This window comes from Colletotrichum lupini, chromosome 2 (genome assembly GCF_023278565.1).
Source record: "Colletotrichum lupini chromosome 2, complete sequence".
Lineage (NCBI taxonomy): Eukaryota > Fungi > Ascomycota > Sordariomycetes > Glomerellales > Glomerellaceae > Colletotrichum > Colletotrichum lupini.
Window position 1 is genome coordinate 6,476,270 of NC_064675.1, and position 22,355 is coordinate 6,498,624.

A 22,355-nucleotide genomic window follows, 5' to 3' on the forward strand; every position below is an offset into this window, starting at 1 on the left:
GCTGGCGGACGGCGGAAGAGAAACTCTGCGTTTCAGGTCCTGTGACTGGATACTTGTTCGAGATGGGAATTCAGTTTCGGAATGGGCAAAGTCAGCTAAGATGTGAGAAAGCAGAGGGGAGCGTCAATGCTTAAGAAGCCTGGGGATAATAAAGAGAACATGTTCACACATTCTCAATTATTGAGCCTTCAATTCTGGAAGGCCTGTGGCCATTTGAAGGAACGAGTCAGACCTGGATGCGGTTGGCGGCACAGGATACGCGCTGGGTTCATAAGAGGGGCCCCAGTTTGGTCCAGTGTTGAGCGAGGTTTATTCAGGCTCATGCTACGCACGCTAGAGGTTATCTGTTCTCGGGTAGTCCTACTAGCATACTCTTGTAAGCTGTAAATCCGATGGCGTTGAAAACACCGGCCTAATGCAAAGTATAGAAACGCGGATTTGAGAGAGAGAACCCCTCTCCCCCACAGTCTTCCGAACAAACAAACAGTGGACCTACTACATGGTAACCTGACCGAAATCCCATTCCTATTGGCGTGCTAAAGAGTAAAGACTACTTCATCCCCCCCCCCCCTTGCCCCTCTTGCCCCTGCCCCTCTCTGTCCCTCCCCCACCTCAATCCCGTGGACGGCTCCGCTCCAGCTGTCAACATAATCACTTCTCTTGTGTACCATCTATCTTGCGCTAAGCCCCAAAGAATGTCATTCGCGGAGGGGTGACCCATTTTCACATGGCGATTCGACGATCTCACCTCGTATTCCAAGATCCCACATTGGACTAAACGCCAATTTAATGAAGGCCACACGTAGTTTGTGGGTAAATACCAGCTTAGACATGACACGAGATCTTCAATCAGCCTCATTCTTCTGCGCAGCACCGTCTACGGAGACTTGAAAAGCTCACAGGCACGTATGTGCATGTAGTGTATGGCGTCACGAGGTCAGATGGCCAAAAAAGTAATAGCGTACAGATAATGTTTTCAGAATTGCGGCATATTTCTGTATCTGAATAAAATAGATGGAGGAACAGCTTTGTAATAGGCTCCGTGTTTACATGGTGTTAAGCTTTGGTGCGAGCTACCTATGTTTACCTATACCCTATCCAATGGCATATGTACGCATAACACGTCCTTTCTCCTTCAGATAGTGAGTACCAAAGACCTTTGACTGCTGTAATCCTTTTCATATTCCAAGCTCTTCAGCACATGTTACAACAAGTGTGGCTTCACGTCCTGTCTGGCGGATTCTTAAGCATTCTCGATCGTGGTGGTGGTGACAATATCGTGTTTTTCTTTCGATATGTGACGATCGTTGTCGGCAAACTCTGTAAACAAGATTATTAATACACTTGCTAATCGAAGAAGACCTCAAATGAGTAGATAAGAAGGTATTAAGGCTTCCAAGAATAGGAGCAGACTTACGGTCGACATTGGTATACTTCCACTTGCGAGCGGGCACTTTGTTGTCAAACAGTAGATCGATCTCACCAAAGGGGCGGTCTTTGGTCTCGGGCAAACGGAACCAGCACCATATATTGCAAAGGAGATTAGTGCCGGCGTAGAAGAGAGCAGCCTTGGCGCCCCAATTCCAATCTGACATTTACGTCAGCCTTTCCGAACTTTCTGTTTGTGCGGTGTCTTGAGAGTCACGAACGGAGATCCGCGAAGACAATTGATGGACAAAAGAAGATATGAGCAGAGAGAGAATGAGAAAAAATGAAACACTTCCTACCATCAGGGGAAATCATTCGTGGGGTGATGATGTTGTTGACGATACCCGTGCAGACATATGAGAAGCGGCCAATGGTGATGGTTTTGTAACGTAGCTTGCCAGAAGGCGTCTCGGCCACAATTGGGTAGGCGACAGGGCCAATGGTGATGACGTTCACGAGCTGGCATACAATCATGACAATGCCTATGGCGAGACGGGCCGCGGAAGAGTGGGCAAAACCCAAGCCACCGATAACGATGAGTGAGAAGAACATGAACGTTAAGCCGCTCATGTAGATAGTCGCGCGACCAAAATGGGGGAAGAGCAACCAGCAGATGAAGCCACCGATGATGAAGCAGGCGTTGAGCGAGATGTTAAGATCAAATGACTGCTCGACGCTGAAGCCGGCAGATTGAAGAAACAGGATAGCAAAGCCCTGGATGGCGTTGCCACACAAAATTTGCGCACACCAAACGACGATGTTCTAGTGACAGGATATTAGCGAACTCTGCCAGTTGAACCGCCCATAGCATACTACAAGTACGCATATCACACCGCAATAATGGTGGCAGAAGTGGGAAAATACTCACGATCTCAGTGCGGCGTAGATTAGTGCCCTTGAAGCAATCGATGAAGTTTGCGTTTTCCGTTTCTGCGCGCTCTAGCTCAGTTGTGTAGCGGATGTAAGCCAGGGTAATCTCGACCTCATGATCGTTGTTCCCGTGGGCATTACGCAGACGGTGTAAGCTCTTGCGAGCTTCCTCGATGTTTCCTCGGCGTACCGCATTCCAGGGCGACTCAGGCGCGAAATAGGCGGCAATGAAGAGAGGCAACGGCCAGATCCATTGGAGCGAGATGGGCAGCCGCCAGCCCCAGTCACCAGGAACGGTAAGGACGACACGAAGAATTCCGGCCGAGATAGTGAGACCGAAACCCCAGCACATGCAGACCCATGCAGTGACGTATGGCCGTAGAACCGTCGGTACAAGCTCGGAGGCGTACGTTGTGCTGAGCGTCTGTATACGATGTGAGTTTTTTCAGGACTACTTCATTCGGCAACAAAGTGAGGGTCACGTCACTTACCTGAAAAACACCCCAAGGGATGCCGCAAGCAAATTGACCAATGGCAAGCATCGTCAGACTGGTAGAGAAGAAAGGGATGAAGATAGCAAGTGCCATGATAACCATGAAAAACATGAGCGTTTTGCGCGATCCGAATCTGTCTTGTGCCCAAGCGTTGATGACAAGACCGAGTAGCTGGGAGACCGCGGATGAATTGGACAGGCCTGTCTGCCACTGAGTCGGGATGAGATTCTTGCCTTCTTTTTCACTGTATGTGCCGAATCGAGCCTGGAATTGCGCCTGTCCATAGAATGAGCTCATCTAGGGAAGAGCGTGTACGTCAGTCAAGCCCACGACAACATGGAGAAGAGGAATGGCGGGGGGAGAAGTTGTTCGTAAGGAATAATTACCATGTTGCCGTCAAAACCCTCCATGATCAAGGCGACAGACAGAAGCATGGCCCAGAACATGGCAGCCTTGTATTTCTTGAGAGCCTCGCGAACTTTTAGCTGCGCGTCGGCCTCGTTGCTGGCCTTGGCGTCCTCAACCATTTTCTTAAATTCAGGGCTGACAATGTCGGTCTTGTCAAGATGCCCTCGGGCCACCGTGACATTAGATGCTGCCATGATGGTTGATACTGGCCTGCGAGAGGCTAGGAAGTGGAGGCGAGTTGAAGTCAGTTGCAATATCGAGCCTTGTCGAGACGATGGCTCTTCAAAGGGATTAAAGGGTCCAGTCCGAGTAAGGGGCTGGGCGACGAGGTTCTCAGCTAGCCTTATACTCCTGCCTCATTCGCACGCGACGTCCCCAAGTCCCAGTGCGTTATGTACGCGTGGGATTGCCGAAGAGAGAGCCACGCGAATTGAGAAAGTACATTTCTACCATGTACATATGGCGTGTATGTGTGCTTCAGGATCAACATGCTATTCAGCCCTCCACCCCCACATTCTCCGGCTGGCAAGTGAGAGTAATAGCTTCATTTTAGGCTGATCCGTATTCTTCAACCATTGACGGCTTGAATCATACTACCCGTGTGATGAGGAACACTACAGGGCGCCTCAATAAGCCTGATGGTGGAGCTTTTTTTGCATGGTGAGCTTAAAGGTTGATATCCGGGTTAGCGCTGGGCTCAGCAGTAGAGAGACAATTCATGCGAACATCAGCCTGCGTCGCGTGGAAAGACACAAGTGGGAACCCAGGACGGGGTACCTACAATGCCAGGGATTGGGCGCAAGGGTGTTAGACTCCACCTCCACAAATTGTTCCTAGCTCTATCCTCGTCACTTGCAAGGAATCCTGGGGAATGAAGACTCACTAGCTTCCAGTAAGGTATGAGGGGACCCCGCCATTGAGGCTTGTTGGAGCAGATAATCGAACAACTAACTGGTCATGTACCTAGAGCCAACGTGGCTAGTTTTGAATGCCTCAACGCTTCCGCAATAAGAAGCTGAAAGGAGAAAGATCCAATTCCAAAATTCTTCTGAATAATGTTACATGATTGGCGCGGTAGGCTGCCCTAAGACTCCGACGAATCGGCTTGACGGGGGTAGCTGACGGGATCTCCACATATCCACTCTGCAAAAGACCAGACGGAAATGTGTGGGGAATCGCAGGATGATGGGTCGTGGTTGAAAGATTTGCGGTCTTGTAGCTCGATTCGAACCGTTGCTAGAACGTCACAAAATGACTAGCATGGTTCTGTAAGCTAACATTGTCCTCGATGCATGGAACGCGAGAAGTGCGATATTATTATTTTTTGGGCCGGGTGGGTTCGGCAAAGCACACCTAGGTACACAGTACTTACATGCGGTGCTCAAGACACTATAAGCTGACGTGTTTGGTCATCACTTGGTTCTGGCTTTGCCAAGCACATGAGAGTCTAAGAAGTGAAACAAAATTCGCTGATGAAAGAAACTCCATTACGATTCTTCGGTAGTAGTACATTTAGTGTTGACTGAGATCACATCCAGTTGAGCCGCATAACCCGCTGATATGGTCCAGAACATGGGCTGCTCATTCAAGATCCTTGATGCCTCTTCTAGAATCTGGGCGGGACCCTCCTCGGAGCACAAATCATCAACGCCTTCGAGAAAGAGCTGAGTATTACCGCCATATCGGATGAAATATTGCACAAACTCATCGTCCAGAGGGCGATCAAGCTGTAGCATGCGTGGCATGCGACGCTTTGTCAAGGATACTTCGCAGCGTGTGGATGCAGAACGACGCTTTTGTGAAGGATTCGTGTTTATGCTGGAGTTGCCAGACGCCGGTGACGATGTGTCAGATGAACCTGTGCAAGGGGATGGGCCGGTAGTCGAAGGAGTCTCGTCGGAGGGAAATCGCTCCGTGTGTTGACTGCAGGTCAAGCTGGAGCAAGTGTGTTCACGTCGGGGACCGAACTTTCCGAAAGCCCAGAGGGTCAACGCTGCCAGAAAGACTGCGAATGGTTCGATGATGGGGTGTGAGGAGAATCGCCTGACGTGCCATAGGATGGCACCAGCGTGGATGACAACTAGGCGGGCTTTATGCCTGTCCTCTCGAACCCAGGAGAGAATCGTAGTATGCCATGTAGTCCGATCTTCTGATGATGCGTATATCGAATGGGGTAGGCTGTCGATGGAAGCCCCAGTTGCGTTTGTCTGAGCGCACCGCAGGAGGGCCTCGACAGGTGCCAGTATGAGTAAGCGGGAAAGGTGCAGATGTAGGATTGATGGACTCTCAAACATGGACTGCTGTGCTATGAAGCCAACAGCGTCCCAATGAAGAAGGTCCAGACAGTCGCAGGTGTAGTCCCTCCACTCAGCGTACTCGGGTATGGATCCTAGGTATTGTTGCTGCTGCGCCTCTCTTCCGCCTATTCTGTGACTGTAGGTAATATTGAGGTGTACTGCTTCACCGAAATACTGTCCTATATCCCATTTCCGCCTAAGTAGCATATGTATTATGATAACGACGCCTAGTTGATTCTCAGGTTGCGGAGAGTTCTGGCTGCTCCAGAGCTTGCCGAATGAATCTCGCACGCTTGGTCTGAGAGACTCCTCCGACAGAATTGCGTCCACTCCACTCCTCGTGGTCGTATGAGACGCGAGTGCTTTGAACCAGCTTTGAGCGGAGTCCGCGTCCCACAAACCTTCTGCGCTAGGCATTTTGAGCGCCAGTTTGCCAGACGGTATACTTGGAGGACGGTTCGCAGCTAACGAAAGCCAAGCATCTAGAAGCTTTGAAGTCATATGTGTCAGTCATTTCCGGCCTAACAAACGGTGACAACAGCAGATATTCTCGCTATTCTTACCCATATGAAAAGTCCGCTTCGACGTCTTGTTTCACGAAAGCGCCATGCCAGCCACACTTGCTCCACGCTCTGGCCTTCGAGATAGTGCCCGATCTTGTCATCCTCTTCAAGGAGCTGTAGTTGAAGACAGGAATTGTATACGAGAGATATGGCGCTATAGCCACATTTGACCAGCGAGTTATTATGGCTTTGGCACATGCCCACGACAGCGAGCGTTCGGGCCTGGATGTAAGGAAGACAGTCTTGTACGCGACCAAAATCTAGCTGTTAAAGCAATTTTATGTCAGCCGCGGCGTGAAGTTAGCGGACTATGGAATGTGAAAGGCCTACCTCACGTATCAGTAGGTCGTGTAAAGCGCCACAGAGTTGCTCGCCGAAGTCGGTCAATTCTGTGAGACTCAGATAACGGGACCCAATGGCTGCAACCCCAATGCACAAACTCCAACCCCAAACGGGAATGCTGAGAAGGGAGTTGTCGACGAATGGGTGCAAGTGATGGAAATGTTCAAAGTACTGCGCAATAAGATATTCAAATGTGTCTCGGCCCAAAAGAACATCCAAATCTGCAGCAAACCTCTCAGGTAGCAAAGGTCTTCCGGCTCCTGATAGCAGCCTCGTTTGAATCTCCCGATACACGGAATCTGGAATAGTGAAGCGAGAACTTTTTTGCTGACTTTTTGCTCGATTGATTTCCTCCAGAAGCACCGTTGACCATGAAGCACCAGGATGAGAGTCATGCTCGGTTAAACCACGTCGCAGAACGGTAGCATGTCTTTCTTGAAAGCCCCTGTCGGCCTGCGACTGGCGAAACCCACGGCCATTAACATAGAGCTGTCTGTGGCTGGTCGTATCATGGCTTCTATCAAAGGCCGAAGTTTCTGTGGCGGTTGATCCATCACGCATGTATGTAATGAACGCTGACATCTGATCTTGATGATTCAGCAAGGATTCATCCAGATTTGTGACCAAGTTCGACCCTCCCGGGCTAGAGGTACTGTTTCCAGCAATGGAGCGAATGTCTGCTTGTGAGGTGACCATCATCCGAGATCGTCCAATGGAATCATTGCTCGGAGCGATATTTTGGGCTACGACTGGTTGATAAATTTGGGCGTGGCATACATTAACAGTCGGCTCCTCCCATGGCGCCGTATCGCAGTCCTGGAGGCTTGTATCCAACTCTATGCCCGCATCATTCTCAGTCTCGTGATTTGATTCAATGCCCTGGACGCAAGTACTTGCATTTCTGTCAAGGTTCGAATCCGTGCTCTGCTTTTCTGTCACAGTACCTTGATCAAGGGACAGCCTTGACCTGGTTGAATATGGTTGGGGATTACCCAAGGAACCAATTCTTCGAGAGTAATACCTTTCGCCGCGTTGAAACGCTGGAAGCTCATCATCCAGTCGAGGGTGAGATTCTTCCTGACCATGATTAAGAGTTCCCATTGATACTGGAGTCTCGTCCCCGTAGCTTGTATATCTACGTTGAGGGGGGTTGTATTGACACTGGATACTCTTTTCCACGCAGCGATTACACGGAAAATCGCCAGAACACCTGACATGTGAAATGGCGCAGAACGAGCACGTTTTGAGGAGGGGAGATGAGGCTGTGGAGCCTCTCAAGCCCGGCCTTGGGCCAACGTGAAGCTGCTCGTGGCGTCGCGCTGCGTCTCTAGGAAATAAAATGTCAGGAATTAGGCCAACTTTTTCAAGGATTATAAGAACATGAATCGAATGCTTCTCGATGCCAATTGCACCTGTCGTGAAAATGGGCAAAACAATTTCAGGTGATAGGGCCTGGGAATACATGTATGGATAGCTGTCTGAAGAAAACAAGACAACGTTACCTGCGCGCGAACTTTCTCCCACAGTAGTTGCATTCGATGGGCTTTTCGGTAATATGAGTCTGCTTGTGACGCTTCAGATGGTCTCGTCTCATGAAGCTCCTACCGCATATGCTGCACACGTGCAATGCGGGTTCTGTCGCCGCAGGTGTCTCGACCGATTGAGAGGCCATAGGCAAGGATGACATGATGCTTTAGAAGGGAGATTCCTCGACAGATCTTTGTTATATACAAGGTAGATGTTTATGACTAATTATGACAGGTGAGCTTCATACAAGTGTCTGTCCGCTTGGTTGTGTTTAGGGAAGCTTTGGGCGACTGCGGAATCCAACATTCCCTAATGTTTATTTATGTGCTCGGCTGTGTGAGCCGATTGCCGCACCAATCCGCACGCGGCCACTTTGTCATCAACCCCGCGAATCATCTTAGCCAAAGAATGAATTTCAACGTTCGAGATCCACGACCTGCTGAAAAGTTCCTTCCTCTCATCTCGCCTACCAAGCGGCTACAGCCGCAGCCCCTGCACAAGGTGTTGGCGTTGGTCTACTTTCTCAACCAGTAGGTCCCTACGGATCAATGGCATTTACATCATGACCTAGCTACTAGCCGGGGCCTAAGCAATCCTTACGCCCCGATGTTGAGAAACGTCTCTTTTTTTCCCTAAAACTATTTAGTATTGCCCCTCTCAATGGCCTCTCGTCGCATAACCAAGTATACCGCTGAGGTCCACGTGTATGACAGATCCCACAGCCCCTCACCCGTGATAGCATCAAAGTTCTCTGCAAACCCTGACTTCTCACACAGCTGTAAGAATCGCATGCTGATCTCATTGGTGGAATGGACTCGGCCAGCATCACGCAAGCCAGATTCCACAAGATGAGTTGAGGGAGCCCAGATAGGGCCGCGCCAGTATCCGTCGCTCTCGTAATGAGGCGAGGCGATTTCCTCGGTGGCGAGACCCCACTCGCTTAGGTGCTTGAACACAATACTTGTGACCATCTTGTCAACGACTTCATCTAGTAGATGTCGCGCGGCGGCGAGAGGCATGAACTATAGAAGGGCGGCTGTTTTAAAGGTCTCGCCTGTTATAGCATTCTTGAGGAGGAAAGACTTGCCATACCATAATTCTTCGATGAGTGCATTGATCAAAAGACTTCTCATATTTGCCCACTTCTCGCACTCGTTTTCGTGCCGTAGGCGCCTAGCGACCTGTTCTAGGCAGCTGGCCTGGAGAAGAAGGGAAGCCGCGAGGTCAGGCCCGACGATCATTGGCGTGCTGTCGAACGCGGTGGAGTTATCCCACCCAGAGTCATTACCATGAGCCCAGAAAGGAAGACGCGAGGTGTTGCCTCTTCGCGTGTCCATCCAAAAGTCCGTCAGTCTGGCAGTAGCATCGTAGAGGGGCTGCAGTTTGGCGTCACTCATGTCAGGAGACTGGGCGAGAAGCCTGGAAAGAGCCCACCCCTGGATGGGAGGCTTTGTGAACCCCCACTCGACATTCTGCCAGTCGACTGAGTCAGGGAGACGACCATCTCGGGCTTGGTGGTCGAAGACGACGGTGAGCTGGTCGAGGCCGAGCTGCTGATCAAGGCAAGCTATAGCCAGCGCGTTGAAGCAGTGATCCCAGCTCCAAACTTTGTTCATCCAGAGCTTGGACATCAAGATAGCTTTCTTCGTAAATCTGTGTTCAGCGCGGACCATGGAGGTCCAGGTCACATAGCTAATAGCAAGTACTACGGCCTCTGTTGGCTTGCCCCCAACCCAAGGTCATAGGGCGACAACGAAGTCATCGAATGCCTTGGCCATCTTTTTTCATTCTCTCAAATGTGGTATTTTTGGCTTCCTCGAGTGCCAATTTGCACGAATTCCCTTTCCACGTCATTTGTGGCATGTTCTCACGCACACCGAGCTCGTGGATGATGAACTCCCACTGCGGGTCGTCATCTGTGACCTGATGAATCTGGATACGGCGGTTGGTTCGGAAGGCGTTGGTCTGGCCATTAACAGTAGTCAAGTTTCCCTTGGTGGGAAGAAATCGGTAGCCAGGGAAGGTCTTGTACGTGACCTCAACGCCAGCTTTGAGCCCATCGTATGGTGGACGCTCGAAGACGTACATCCCCATATAGACACTGGGGTCTGATCGAACGTCGCTATCAAAGGCCAGAGGCACGTTTCCTCGGAGTCGAATGGAGCGCAGATCCTGAAATGTTGCCTCACAGACGATCTTACTCTCATAGCTCCATTGGATAGACGATACTGTGGCTTGGATGGTGGTTGGCGACGGCGAATCGTGGAATCCGGGAGGTTCATTTAGGCCAAGACCTCCGGGCAGAGGCCGGAGAGCAAACATGGGTACTGACAAAGCGACGCATTGAGATACGAGGTAAAGGTCGGTCTGTGGCGCGAGATTCAGGGGAGGCGCGAGTCGAGTAGTGCGGCTAAGGCTTAGAAATGACCCTCTACGACTCCAAGGCAGTACCTTTAGATCTGGCTAGAACGCAGTTGAGAGGGTTGCGGAATCGATTATATCAGAGCCCCAGCAGTAACTTGAAAAGAATTGATAACTATCAGTCGCTCCCAGGGAGGAAGAAGGAGTTTGTGATGGATGGGTGGTCTACTTAAACATCTCATACCGGAGGCATAGTGGTGTGACGTTAAAAGTCGAGGAAGTCGGGAACGATAGCCATGACCTTTCCGCTAGCTTGCGAGCTTCTACAATCGTCAATCATCTGCAGCTCTACTCTCCACGTAAATCGGATAGTCTTTAGAATTGGTCTTGACTCGGTTTTCTGAATGAGGAAATCAGTAGCGTAGATGCGGCAGATTCACGTTGGAGCAACGAGGTCCACCTCCACCTCCACTATTACCCACCCCCACCCCACAGTCCGATGCCGATGCACAAGCAGGAATCTGACTACACCATGCCAAAACCTTCCTGACTTTGCAAATTTCACTGCCATGGAACAATGGGGGAAGGGACTGAAAGCACACAGGTCTTCTAGTTGTGTTCGAATTGAATGCGTAATTGCCTCTTTCTCCATTGCACTGCACTCATATCGAACCAAGTAATTACTCACCTCTGACGCTTGTTTGGGCGCTCCTGATCACGTGCTATCTCGTCTCCCTCATACGATACTGTGGTGATGTGTCAACTGATAGGCCTTGCAGCTCTTGAGCTTAGCCCAGTTACTGCCTCAAACAAAGAGGTTTCCATGATTTTGTCTCTTGTTCCGTACCAAGTGTCAAAGACAAGACTATTCGATGAGTGGCAATCATGGAGGTAGAGCTAAATTCTACGAATTGCGTACTAGGCTGTACTATGCGTCTATACTTAGTGGTGCACTGATTGTTATTTTGATCCAAGCTCGAGCGATAGTAGGCCTGGAGGGGCCAATAACTATAAGTTTCCCTCCTTTGTATCGCCTGTTCCCAAAGACATGAAAGCAAGAATTGTAATAGTCTCAGTTAATGTAGGACTGTACCGGGCCCCTAAAACGGTCCGTTCTACACTCTCCCTTTTCTTCGGTTCACTAAAGTGAAGTGAGATGCCAAGCGAATAAACTGCTCAGGCCTTAGTGGCCGAATATAAAGTGTGGCACTATGGCTGAAGTATATACGCTAGCAATAGCTTCGAAGATGGTAGCTGATGTACAATTCCTGAACAATAAATCTTTAAGCTCCCCGCCCCCCTGACGTATACATCCCACTGCTATCATCCAGCTTACTGGTCTAGCCCAGCCGTACTAGGGCTTGAAGCAGTTGCCCCCATACTTGTTTCCGGTCTGTGGACCGGTGCTGCTGCAGCAAGCGGCGTAGGAAGAGATGAATTGATTCTGGGTAAAAGGTAGCCACTTGAACTCGCAGAGGCCGCCGTTGTTCAGCCAAGTACCTTTACGGTCTTTACCATCCGGACAAGTGACACCATCACCCGTTACACAGCAAGTGTTAGAGAAGGTGTCAGGGTTTGGACCACCAGATCCAGTGCAGTAGCACCGATATTGCGCCTGGTTGAGGATGCAGGTCAGCGTATGTCCGCCTTTGAGATAATCAACTATGAATGATTCCATGAACGCTTGATAATCAAGCTTTTCAACCACAATAATCAAGTCGACGTACATTTGCAACACCTGCTTAGAGGAAGAAAGTGATGGGCGAGGAGAACTTCATGGTGAAGAGGATGCTGGTGGCAATGGATTGGTATCTAGAACATTGGTACATGTAAGTACAACTCCAGTTGCTGAGCGATGTGTGACTTTTAGTTACGACCCCCCTCACCTGAAACAAATAGTCTTCTCTGCGAAGTCTTGGTGGAAACTGTGAGGATACTGATTGTGGAAGGACAACAATACGTTGGAACAATGCCTCTATTCATTCGACTATCAACTTCCGGGCGTTCTGCCTCTCCTATACTACATGGCCGATTTGAGAGCCGCGGTATAGATTGTGCGCTCTAAATTCATTGCTTTCAAAGTATGTAGTCAATATTGGACTTAGTTTTGCCCGTCACCTGGTCAGACCGGCATCGAGAGTTCGACTGCCATTATCCCCAAGTCACCCCAGAAGGTCGTGGCCTTCGTATTGACGGTCTGTTTGGGCTCGTAGAAAAGCCGAATCTGAGAGAATGTATGATCTCGCCGGCGCGTCAAAAAGCCGGCTCGGCTACTTTTCGTGTGTTAGCATGCATAATCAGGTCACCCCATAGAACCCTAAGTTGTCTTGGCCCACTTATAGTAGCAAGTGTCAAGCCATGCACTTAATTAGCCTTTACATTGGTGAACCTTCATATCCAATAGCTAACAGGACTATTCCTGTTTTCCGGGGAAGTCCATAGACTAAGGAACTCTAAATGTTCACCGCGATACTTTCGATCGAACGCTGCATAAGGTAAGGTACCCTTATCAGGTTGCGGACCTCGAAGGATAAAGGCCTAAAGCTTCTTGTGCATATGAACTTGTCACAGCAACACTGCCTAGGGCCTCGTCTCAGAAGGAATCCCAATTTGCTGGCTTCATGTTGTCTTTATGTCCCTGATCACGAACGGCGCGTTCGCTCTCATAAGCCACCGTGATGTCCTGTCTCCTCGTGATCCCTGTAACTCTAGAGCTCGGTCCAGTCTCCGCCCCGACAATACTATCTTGACTACTCCCACCTTCCATGTCAATTCGCGAACCTATAGTTGTCATTGTTTTGCCGACGACGTTTCCGTCCCTTGGAAATGACCGAGACCCGTTCATCTCAATTCCACCCGACTGCAATCCCATTGGGTCACTTTGCTTCTGATATTTTCGATCTGTTGAACTTAGGACGCGTCGCCCAAGAGCCAGTTCTACGAGAGGCCCGAGAATTGGGATGCAGGCAGCAATGATAAGAGTATTGCCCTCTACACTACCGAGATTGTTAGCTAGACATATCTGATTAAAAACAATTCAAATTTCTTGGTTACTCACATGGTCCACACAACAAGCTCCGCACTGTCATCTAATCGGTTGTTAGTTAGCACAAAAATGCTTGTGAAGTGTCTCTTACACGTGAAGTCTTCGCTGGCGAGAGATGGTAGTCTTGTACTTTTGTAAATGGAGATGAAGCAAGAGCTGAGGGTTCCGTCAGACATGTCATAATGGAAAACGGACGCATTGAACTTTGGCTCCATACATCGATCCAATCCCAAGAGCAGTACTCAGGATCACTTTCTTCTTGATATTCATCTGAAGCCTCATCAAAACCGTCGCTGGATAAACTGCAAGGTATAAGTCAAGCGCCGCGGAGTATGCTTAGTCGGGTTGTAGTCAGCGAAAGCCACGTCGAACGCACCGTAAACTGGACCGAACACTAACCTCCTGTCAATATCGCGACGTTTACAAGAACCCATGGACTCCAACAGCTCTTTTCAGTCACTTTGAAGTCCCATTGAGCGTGAGTAGGGGTGCACTGAGCAAAGAGAATGATGATGCAGAGGGACACCAGCACCAGACACCCGGTCGCCATGCCCCAGAGCAGTACTTGATGCATCCTTCCTGGATTCAATATCCTCACGAGGAGTGCCACGACGGCAAACTTCGGTATAGTGTATGCGAGGACGTTTGGAGTAAATCCTGATATTGTGGATAGGATTGCTGCGGATTGCTGTTCTTGAGAAAGGGTATTCGCATGCCGACCGTTACCACATCGAATGGCCCAAATTTCTAGAGCTATCGTCGTGTAGCTGAGGAGCTAGCCAAGTTGCGATGTGTCAGCTAAACATTTGGCCATCTTCATGATTCAGACATTGGTTCTTGGAATGGATTCATTGAACGAACCAGAGAAAGAACAGTAAGGTGATCATCCAAATGGGTTTGTCCAAGAATCTTGATGCGGACAAACAGCCGCATGGCGACGAAAAGAGTGCTGATACCGACAATGATACATATCGCAACAATGATTCCAGGTCCTTTGTTGTCTGTTGAGTAAGACGTTGTAGTCGAATCCGGACTTGTCATCTTGCAGAACTGCGCTCGGTTTGCGGCCAAAAGATAAACTCAAAACGTCCCAGTACTCCCAAAGGTAGGATTCAGACTCACTCCGTCGGAAGTAAAATTCTGGTCCGGGCGCGAGACGCAAAAGACAATGCTCCAGCGTCTCCGCTAAAGGTTTCTTGCGGTGATATGCGCCAAGAAGCAGTTGGATCAGGCTCGCAGAGTGAGGTGCCGCGGTTGGAAAAATGGTGATTAAGGGGGATCCGGTGGCGACGTCTATCGCCTCATGCAGACGCAAGCACTCTCACCTGGGCCGGCCCGTACATCCTTGATCCAAAATTGAAAAGAAGAAGGTCGCTTGACAACGTACCAATGGTTCCAACAACGTTTCAAGGGTTAGATCAAGTAGACCCGAGGCTTTCGCCCATTTTCAAGGTCGAGACCAAAGTAATCATAGCCAGTTTGCCATCAATCTCGTGTGGATGCTGCCGTTTTCAATATTGGTTGCTTCTTTCAGCCAGGAGAGTCTGCTCGGAAGAAAGACATCGTGTTGGTTGGACATTAACCCACGAGGTATTGTGAGCTGTTGGTTGCGCAACATCGGCCCGGACGTGGTGCAGAGTCTCTAGCAGCCCCGCCGAATGGTCCAGGGGTCCCTCGCTCCTCTCCACCCGGCATTGATTCCGTTGCCAATCAGGCGATCGTGTTGAGAGACTCCAGAACCAACAGCAAACAACAACATCTACTGCCTGGTGTCTCCGACTGGGGTCCTCATAGATAACTCACGCAGAATTTTGAGTGATTTCATATTCCCATGCGCTGACCAAAATTCTAAGTCGAAAGAATCCTCGTTGAATCTTTGCCCGCTCCTCCCGGGCAGTCTCATTGGCTCAAACACTTCCACAAATTAGTTTAGTTCAACAACAAACGTACATTGCATAAATTCTAGGGATTGGATCTCTATCGGCGTTGGAACAGGGTTAAGAGCACGGCCGTCCAACAAACATACGTACGCCTATGGGTCCGCAGTTCCTAGTGCTAGGGACGGAGTATCAACCAATTATGGACATGCGGTCTGCAAACTCACTGTGCCTATCTCAGACATCTGCTGAAAGTACCTACTATGTATACTTTATCCATGAAACGTTGATAATAAGAGGAAAACTCCTGACATTCACATGCACACCATGTCGCGAACCCATGTTGAATTGACTCTTCGCCCCCTCCGTGTTGTGCGGGACTTCCATCAATTCATGTGTTCCGCCCTGTACTTCCATATGGTTCCAGACCCATGTCGTTCCCTCGTGCGGGTTTGTCACAAGTAGAAGGTGCCTCTTCAGTTTGCTGTGTCGGATAATTTGTACTCGATATATCTGCGTGGCCAACAAGTGTGTCCGGCAAACCTTATAATTTGTCCCTTTAGCCCTCCACTCTTCTTCGACTTCTCGATTCTTTCCACCCCTCGAGTTATACCTAAACTCACCTCTTTATTGCATCATCATTTTAACATCTGAACTCATTGACCTGCATATTTGGTTATCATGGGCTCTATCCCAAGCGAGATACCTCGCGAGGTTGACATATCTGTTGCCTTGGCCGCGTGCGACCTTCCAAGCGTGAATCAACACGTGAAGAATATTGCCAATCTTACCAGCGCAGTTGCTGGGGGTGATAACACTGCACGCCTGAGCATGCTGCAGAGCGCTCGTTTGTTGGTACATGCATTGGAGACACCGCGGGAGACCATGATCAAGCACTGCTGGGCGCAAGTAAGATGGCCTTCTTCTTGAACTTCAACGCACTCGCTAAATATCGCCAACCAGCCAGCCGCTTTCACAGCACTTACATACGCAGTTGACTCGGGTCTCTTTTCTCTGTTATCACAGAGCAAAAAGTCTCAAAACGTGTCTGATCTAGCTCTGAAACTAGGACACGATGCTGCTCTATTGGGTGTGTCATCTCCCGCAGGACGTTACTCCCTCACCGAGTCTATACTGACTCCTTTTATCGTAATGCAGGACGAATAATGCGACATCTCGGCGCGATGCTTTACATCACTGAGACCGGACCAGATGAATACAAGTCAACAAACTTCTCAGATGCGCTCACAATCACCAGCATGGGCGCTGGCTACCCGTGTGTGTAAGTGATCTATACCTCCCGATTATCCAATCCACTCGAAACAAGCTATATTCTTTTGCGTGTGCCTTTCTATGAATCTATAATGTAAGCTGATCCTTGTTATCGTCAGCGCCGGAGCCTGTATGGAGTCCCTAGCCAAATTCCACGAGTTCGCTAAGAAGACCAACTACCGCGAGCCCAACGATGTCTTCAACGGACCCCTACAATACGGATACAACACCAAACTCGACTGCTTCAGCTGGCTCGCAGCAAGCCATCCTTACGAGATGCAATTCGCACAGCACATGGGCGCATACCGGCAAGGCCGACCGAGCTGGATGGATGAAGGCATTTACCCCGTGAAACACCGGTTGCTCGACGGCTTTGACGACTCTCAAGATAACGTGCTCCTTGTTGACGTCGGAGGAAGCTTTGGCCATGACATTGATGAGTTCCGCAGAAAGCATCCCGAGGCCCCTGGTAGGCTTGTGGTCCAGGATCTTCCAACCGTTATCAATCAGATTGAGAAACTGGACGAAAAGATCGAGAGGATGGGACATGACTTCTTCACTGAGCAGCCGATCAAAGGTAAGAACGCACATTTTATCTGTTGTACAAGATATCCAAGACTAATGCGCTCCGCACTCAGGTGCCCGAGCCTATTACATGCATTCGGTCCTTCATGACTGGCCGGACAAAAAGTGTGAAGAGATTCTTGCGCGGACTACAGCTGCGATGAAGCCTGGATACAGCAGGTTGTTGGTTAATGAGAACTGCATCCCCGACACCGGTGCCGACTGGCAGAACACTGGCCAGGATATCATGATGTTGACGCTAGTCAGTAGCAAGGAGCGTACTCGGGTGGAGTGGCAGAGTCTCCTAGAGAAGGCTGGTTTGAGAATCTTAGGTATTTATGGTGGCGGCAATGGCGTCGAAAGTTTGATAGAATGTGAGTTAGCGTAGCATGATCAACGAGCGTCAAGCGCGTTGTCGTATCAATTGATGCTCCAAGTTGGCTGTCTCACACCGATAGTGAGGTCGTTCAGTTATCGGGTCCCTGTAGATGACATTGTGATGAAGACTCAAGGGAGTGTCACTGCTCATATGTGTATCTATTCGTGGTTCATTCTATCCTACTGCGTTGCATAATTATCATGAAATTGAATCATTGGCCTTCATACATGTGTTACTCATTTCTCGGGCACCACCAGGATGTCGTCGACATTGACAGCTTGTCCAGTTGCCAGTGACCGATTGGCAGCAATACCAGTCAAGATTGATGCGGCACCATCAATATGACTAGCCGCCCGCATGTACTCGTCAGACACCGGCTCACCAAACAGATCCGCAAGCAGAACAAGATCTCCACCGCCGTGAGCACCCTTGGCCTCACCCAGATCGATCTCCTGAGGCGGTCCGAAGAGCGGCCTAAGCAGCATCGTCCGTTTCTCAATCGCGCCCTCCAAAGCTTGGCTACCTCCAGAGTTCACGTAGCTCTTCTCCACAACCTCGACCTCGAGACGACCACCCGTGCCATTGAAGTTGACGCGGAAGCCCTCCCACGGCGCGTATGCTGTGAGGGAGTATGTCATTACCGCGCCGTTGCGGTATCGGATAAGCAGGTTCATCGTGTCCTCGATGCTGATACCATCGCCAAACACGCTCTGGTCTCTGTAGTAACTATCCTCGTGCTCTGCGTCGAGGTACATGGCCTTGAGCTGCGGGTTCTGATCCAGTTGCAGTGCAAAGGGATCGTCTTTGGCTGCTTCGCTCCCGTGGGCCCTGGTATAAAACTTCGTCACGCCCCTCGCCTCGGCGTTTTCTCGTCCGTAGAACTTGAGGTCGCCCTGGGCATATACCGTCTGCGGCCGCGTCTGAAGCCAAAAATTGACCAAGTCAAAGTGGTGCGTCGACTTGTGCACAAGGAGGCCGCCCGAGTTGCGCTTGTCGCGATGCCAGCGGCGGAAATAGTCGGCGCCATGGTTCTCGTTGAGCATCCACTCAAAGTGCACGCTCGTCACCTTGCCAATGGCGCCTGACTTGATAATCTCAAATATCTTTGTGTTGTGTGGCGCGTAGCGGTAGTTGAACGTTACGCGCACCTTTTGGCCTGTTCGTTCGACTGCCGAGAAGATCTCTCTGCACCGCGGCGCGTCGATGGTCATTGGCTTCTCGGTGACGACGTTGCAGCCTAGCTCCATTGCTCTGACGATGTAGATGTTGTGTGTACGGTCAATTGTTGTGACAATGACCTCGTCCGGCTTGGTGTCTTTGATCATCTGGTCAAAGTTGGCTGCGATGTAGGTCGGGACCTCGCCGTGGCCGAGTTCTTTCAATCTTGAGTTGGCATAGTTCATGCGCGTCTGGTTCGTGTCGCAGAGACCGACGATGACTGAAGTGCTGCTGTAGTCCTTTGCGATGGCTGTGTAGAAGAAGCCCGAACGGCCGCCGGTGCCTACGATGGCATAACGCTTCTTTTGCGTTGACTCGCCCATTGTAGAGGTCGGTTGTGTGCTTAGGTCGTGTCGATGGCTTGAAAGTGGTCGGGTATGAGAATGTCGAGTGCAAGGAAGCGTCAGATTCGAGTACACTGCGGCGTCCTTTGTTAAACGATGGATTGTAATGGGCACGGCGAGTTTATTGAGAGACACACGCCCGCGTTATCGGAGTCGTCAATCGTCATGACTTCGGCAGATGGCACTCAAAATCCGCGAGATCTCATGCAATCGACGGCCCCCGTCAGGGATCCTACTCGGGATCAGATACCCCATATGCCCGAATTTAGCCAAAATGGCAACCCGTTTCTGGGCGCGGGGGTTTGAATGCCCGACTCATGGACCAGTCACTCGACGCTCACGATCCCCACACTGCGGAGAGAAGATGTAGCGGAACGCGGGGGCTCTCCGCTTCAAATGTCGGAAATGTCGGGGATACTGGGGTAAACCGAGGACTAGACATCTGGAAGGAGTAGCGTGCGGAGAGAGTTTGGGGAAGAAGTGGGAACAAGTGCAACGTCAGCTTAGAGGAACCCCCTTGTTGTGTTCTCTCAACTTGGCTATTCCAGCCACCCGCTCGTAAACGGTAGATCGTTACCCCAGACTCTTTGACACTAAGCCTGGATTTGCCTGGCATGGTTGCGCACGACTCGTAAGGTAACGACGGCCCTCAGGCGTTGAGCTGGGACTTGATTCGACAGAGATCCCTGATGTCTCGGCTTCGCAAATAGCCTGGAGTTTTCCCTCCAATGAGAAGCATTATTCAAAATTGGACTGGGGGTGTTTCCGAGGGATCTCTTGGGTTCTGTCAAGCACCCGGCAAGCAATCTTGGCAACGTGCCATCCGACTTGGAGGGCAGACCTAATCTCCGGGTATGAGCAAAGAAGACCAACAGAGACCATGCGATGGGCACACGCAACAAGGGAGTCAGGTGTTGCCAAGGTAGATCGATGTTGAGCCTCCACGCTCGGCTTTGCCGTTCGCCTCCGGCTGAGAGGAAACCGGTTATTGGGGGCGGACAAGGGGCCATGTTGCGTGAGGGTATATGACGGATAAGATGAACGAGCCCGAACCACATCGCTGGGTTTCCGCTACTCTCCTTCTTTCCATTAGGGTGCTGTAGTGTCATTTTCGAAAGGTGTGCTCGACATCTGTACCACTCGCACGGTACTAGCACGTCGTTCTTGAACTTCAACGACACCTATTAGGGTCATCTTTGTGCGCTATCAACGATCCATCATGGCTTCTCAAACTCCAGCCGAGGAGCGGGCCGGCGGTCCTGCCGTCGACGCGATTGAGCCCATCCCCGAACCATCAGCACCGGCGAACACGGTCCAAGAAAAGGCGGCAAAGTTCCTCGCAGAGCACGGAGGCGGTGACACGACTTTTACATACGAGGAAGAGCAAGCCGTTCTGAAGCGGATCAACTTTCGCATTCTTCCCTTGATTCTCGGAGCGTATTTCTTTCAGCAGATGGACAAGAGTTCCCTTAGGTGAGTGAAACCCGCATCCAGGACGGCAGACATAACTGGATCGCTGATGGATCGACTCCGACAGTTATGTTTCCATCTTCGGCATCAAGGAAGACGCACACCTCGTCGGCAAGCAGTACTCCTGGCTCGGTTCTATCTTGTACATCGCTCAACTCGTCATGCAACCCGTCGCTGCTTGGATCCTCGTCAAACTCCCCAACGGAAAAGTCATCGCTGCTGCCATCTTCCTTTGGGGCTCTTCACTGGCCATCATGTCTTCCTGCACCGACTTCAAATCACTTCTCGGCTTAAGATTTATGCTCGGGTCCTTCGAAGCTATGATCGCGCCGTCGTGCTTGGCTGTTACGACTACCTGGTGGAGAAGAAGCGAGCAGACACTCGTCACTAGTTCGTGGAACGCCATGAACGGTGTAACGTTCATCGTCGGAAGTCTCTTCACCTATGGTCTGGGCCACATTAACAGCGATAAGCTCTACAAGTAACAGATCATCTTTCTGTAAGTCATGGACCAACGGTGTTGAGGCGGACAATATTGACGCTGGAAATGCGTTGCTAATGCTGTGTGTGACATAGGTTCTGCGGCTTGCTCACCGTCACCTACTCCGCCGTTGTGCTCATCTTCATGCCCGACTCGCCAATGTCTGCCAAGTACCTGACCGAGAGAGAAAAGGTCATCGCCGTTGAGAGACTTCGTGCGAACCAGATGGGCATTCAGTCTGGAGTCTGGCGCTGGGACCACGTCTGGGAGACATTCCTTGACTTGAAGACATGGTGCTGGTTTATTCTCATCATCGCTATTTCGTACGTTCCTCGGACCACCTTCGACTGACACTGCTGTAATATTAACAATTTCGTACAGCATCGCCAGTGGTGGAATCTCGACCTTTGGTAACTTGATCGTTCAGTCATTTGGATACAGCAGTTTCACTACCATCCTGTTCAACATTCCGTTTGGAGCCATCCAGATCATCGCCATCATGGGAAGCGGCTGGATTGCCACTCGGATCCAAAAGAAGGGCATCGTCATTGCAGGCGTGGCAATCATCCCTGCCATCGGTACCGTCCTGATGCTTACCGTACCGCGTGAGCACAAGGGCGTCTTGCTGTTCGGATACTACTTGGTAAGGGTCCAGTTGATGATACTGCTAGCTGCACAACGTACTGACTTGAGACAAGGTCTCTGCATTGGCTGCCATCACGCCTCTCATTTTCACATGGCAGGCACAAAACACCGCTGGTGACACCAAGAAGAAGACTACATCTGCTGTTGTCTTCATCGGGATGTGCACAGGCAACATCATTGGACCGCTGTTGTATTCCGTTGATGACGCCCCGGTGTACCGTCCCGGTTTGATTTCCAACCTTATCATGTTCGTCCTCGTTGCAATCTTGGGAGCGTAAGTGGCCACATCCCTCCTTTCTCCTCTCGCATAATGTTGACTGACTGGTTGTTCAGCCTTATTCCTCTTTACCTCAAGTACCTCAACGTTCAGCACGCCAAGCGTCGTGAAGCACTCGGCAAGAGCACACTGATCGTCGACGAGTCGATGATGCGCAACAAGGATAAGCAGGAGGGCAAGGCGGTCGAGATCGAAGAGGACCCCCAACCTCAACACCGTGCTATTGAGGAAGACCACGGCCTGCAGGACATGACGGATCTAAAGAACGAGGATTTCATCTTTGTGTACTAGAAAGTGGAAGACATACCGTCGTGTGACGGAGCACTTGTCTGTATATCGATTTTGAGAGGCAAAACACCTACCATCATGATACCTGTCCAGTTGAGTGTATCTTAATCTTATGAAAGGAATGAGTCGAGGGCTTGGGTGCAAGCCACGGCGAGGTGGCTGTGGCTGTTTATGACTTCTTATCGCTTATGGCCGGTTATCTTA

The 22,355-nt window shown here is 50.4% G+C and overlaps 8 protein-coding genes across 8 annotated transcripts; 2 read left to right on the plus strand and 6 right to left on the minus strand.

Moving 5' to 3' along the window:
- Window positions 1-1,243: 1,243 nt before the first annotated feature.
- Window positions 1,244-3,394, minus strand: CLUP02_04293 (MFS transporter, SP family, general alpha glucoside:H+ symporter; the record flags this gene model as incomplete). The annotated part of the gene is made up of 6 exons (XM_049283309.1): window positions 1,244-1,320; window positions 1,418-1,588; window positions 1,728-2,190; window positions 2,297-2,722; window positions 2,790-3,089; window positions 3,179-3,394. The coding sequence occupies 6 exons, from the start codon at window positions 3,392-3,394 to the stop codon at window positions 1,244-1,246; spliced, it is 1,653 nt and encodes a 550-aa protein (XP_049140452.1).
- Window positions 3,395-3,866: 472 nt separating this feature from the next.
- CLUP02_04294 (uncharacterized protein) lies at window positions 3,867-8,089 on the minus strand (the record flags this gene model as incomplete). The annotated part of the gene is made up of 11 exons (XM_049283310.1): window positions 3,867-3,977; window positions 4,084-4,151; window positions 4,199-4,436; window positions 4,602-4,626; window positions 4,692-5,986; window positions 6,061-6,320; window positions 6,396-7,281; window positions 7,347-7,537; window positions 7,618-7,729; window positions 7,783-7,880; window positions 7,927-8,089. The coding sequence occupies 11 exons, from the start codon at window positions 8,087-8,089 to the stop codon at window positions 3,867-3,869; spliced, it is 3,447 nt and encodes a 1,148-aa protein (XP_049140453.1).
- A 478-nt stretch (window positions 8,090-8,567) lies between these two features.
- Window positions 8,568-10,251, minus strand: CLUP02_04295 (uncharacterized protein; the record flags this gene model as incomplete). Its single annotated transcript, XM_049283311.1, has 3 exons — window positions 8,568-8,868; window positions 9,022-9,496; window positions 9,801-10,251. The coding sequence occupies 3 exons, from the start codon at window positions 10,249-10,251 to the stop codon at window positions 8,568-8,570; spliced, it is 1,227 nt and encodes a 408-aa protein (XP_049140454.1).
- A 1,393-nt stretch (window positions 10,252-11,644) lies between these two features.
- On the minus strand, window positions 11,645-12,559 carry CLUP02_04296 (uncharacterized protein; the record flags this gene model as incomplete). The annotated part of the gene is made up of 3 exons (XM_049283312.1): window positions 11,645-11,952; window positions 12,018-12,102; window positions 12,437-12,559. Coding segments are annotated over 3 exons (516 nt in total), but the record flags the coding sequence as incomplete, so codon positions are not given.
- Window positions 12,560-12,883: 324 nt separating this feature from the next.
- CLUP02_04297 (uncharacterized protein) lies at window positions 12,884-14,377 on the minus strand (the record flags this gene model as incomplete). The annotated part of the gene is made up of 6 exons (XM_049283313.1): window positions 12,884-13,286; window positions 13,349-13,379; window positions 13,428-13,492; window positions 13,554-13,671; window positions 13,736-14,111; window positions 14,198-14,377. The coding sequence occupies 6 exons, from the start codon at window positions 14,375-14,377 to the stop codon at window positions 12,884-12,886; spliced, it is 1,173 nt and encodes a 390-aa protein (XP_049140456.1).
- Window positions 14,378-15,894: 1,517 nt separating this feature from the next.
- Window positions 15,895-17,437, plus strand: CLUP02_04298 (uncharacterized protein; the record flags this gene model as incomplete). Its single annotated transcript, XM_049283314.1, has 5 exons — window positions 15,895-16,122; window positions 16,177-16,303; window positions 16,372-16,495; window positions 16,605-17,062; window positions 17,124-17,437. 5 exons carry the CDS (start codon window positions 15,895-15,897, stop codon window positions 17,435-17,437), a joined length of 1,251 nt encoding a protein of 416 aa, XP_049140457.1.
- A 227-nt stretch (window positions 17,438-17,664) lies between these two features.
- Window positions 17,665-18,969, minus strand: CLUP02_04299 (oxidoreductase; the record flags this gene model as incomplete). The annotated part of the gene is made up of 1 exon (XM_049283315.1): window positions 17,665-18,969. The coding sequence occupies one exon, from the start codon at window positions 18,967-18,969 to the stop codon at window positions 17,665-17,667; it is 1,305 nt and encodes a 434-aa protein (XP_049140458.1).
- Window positions 18,970-20,209: 1,240 nt separating this feature from the next.
- Window positions 20,210-22,154, plus strand: CLUP02_04300 (major facilitator superfamily transporter; the record flags this gene model as incomplete). Its single annotated transcript, XM_049283316.1, has 6 exons — window positions 20,210-20,463; window positions 20,528-20,941; window positions 21,037-21,264; window positions 21,323-21,584; window positions 21,640-21,860; window positions 21,920-22,154. The coding sequence occupies 6 exons, from the start codon at window positions 20,210-20,212 to the stop codon at window positions 22,152-22,154; spliced, it is 1,614 nt and encodes a 537-aa protein (XP_049140459.1).
- Between the last annotated feature and the right edge of the window lie 201 nt (window positions 22,155-22,355).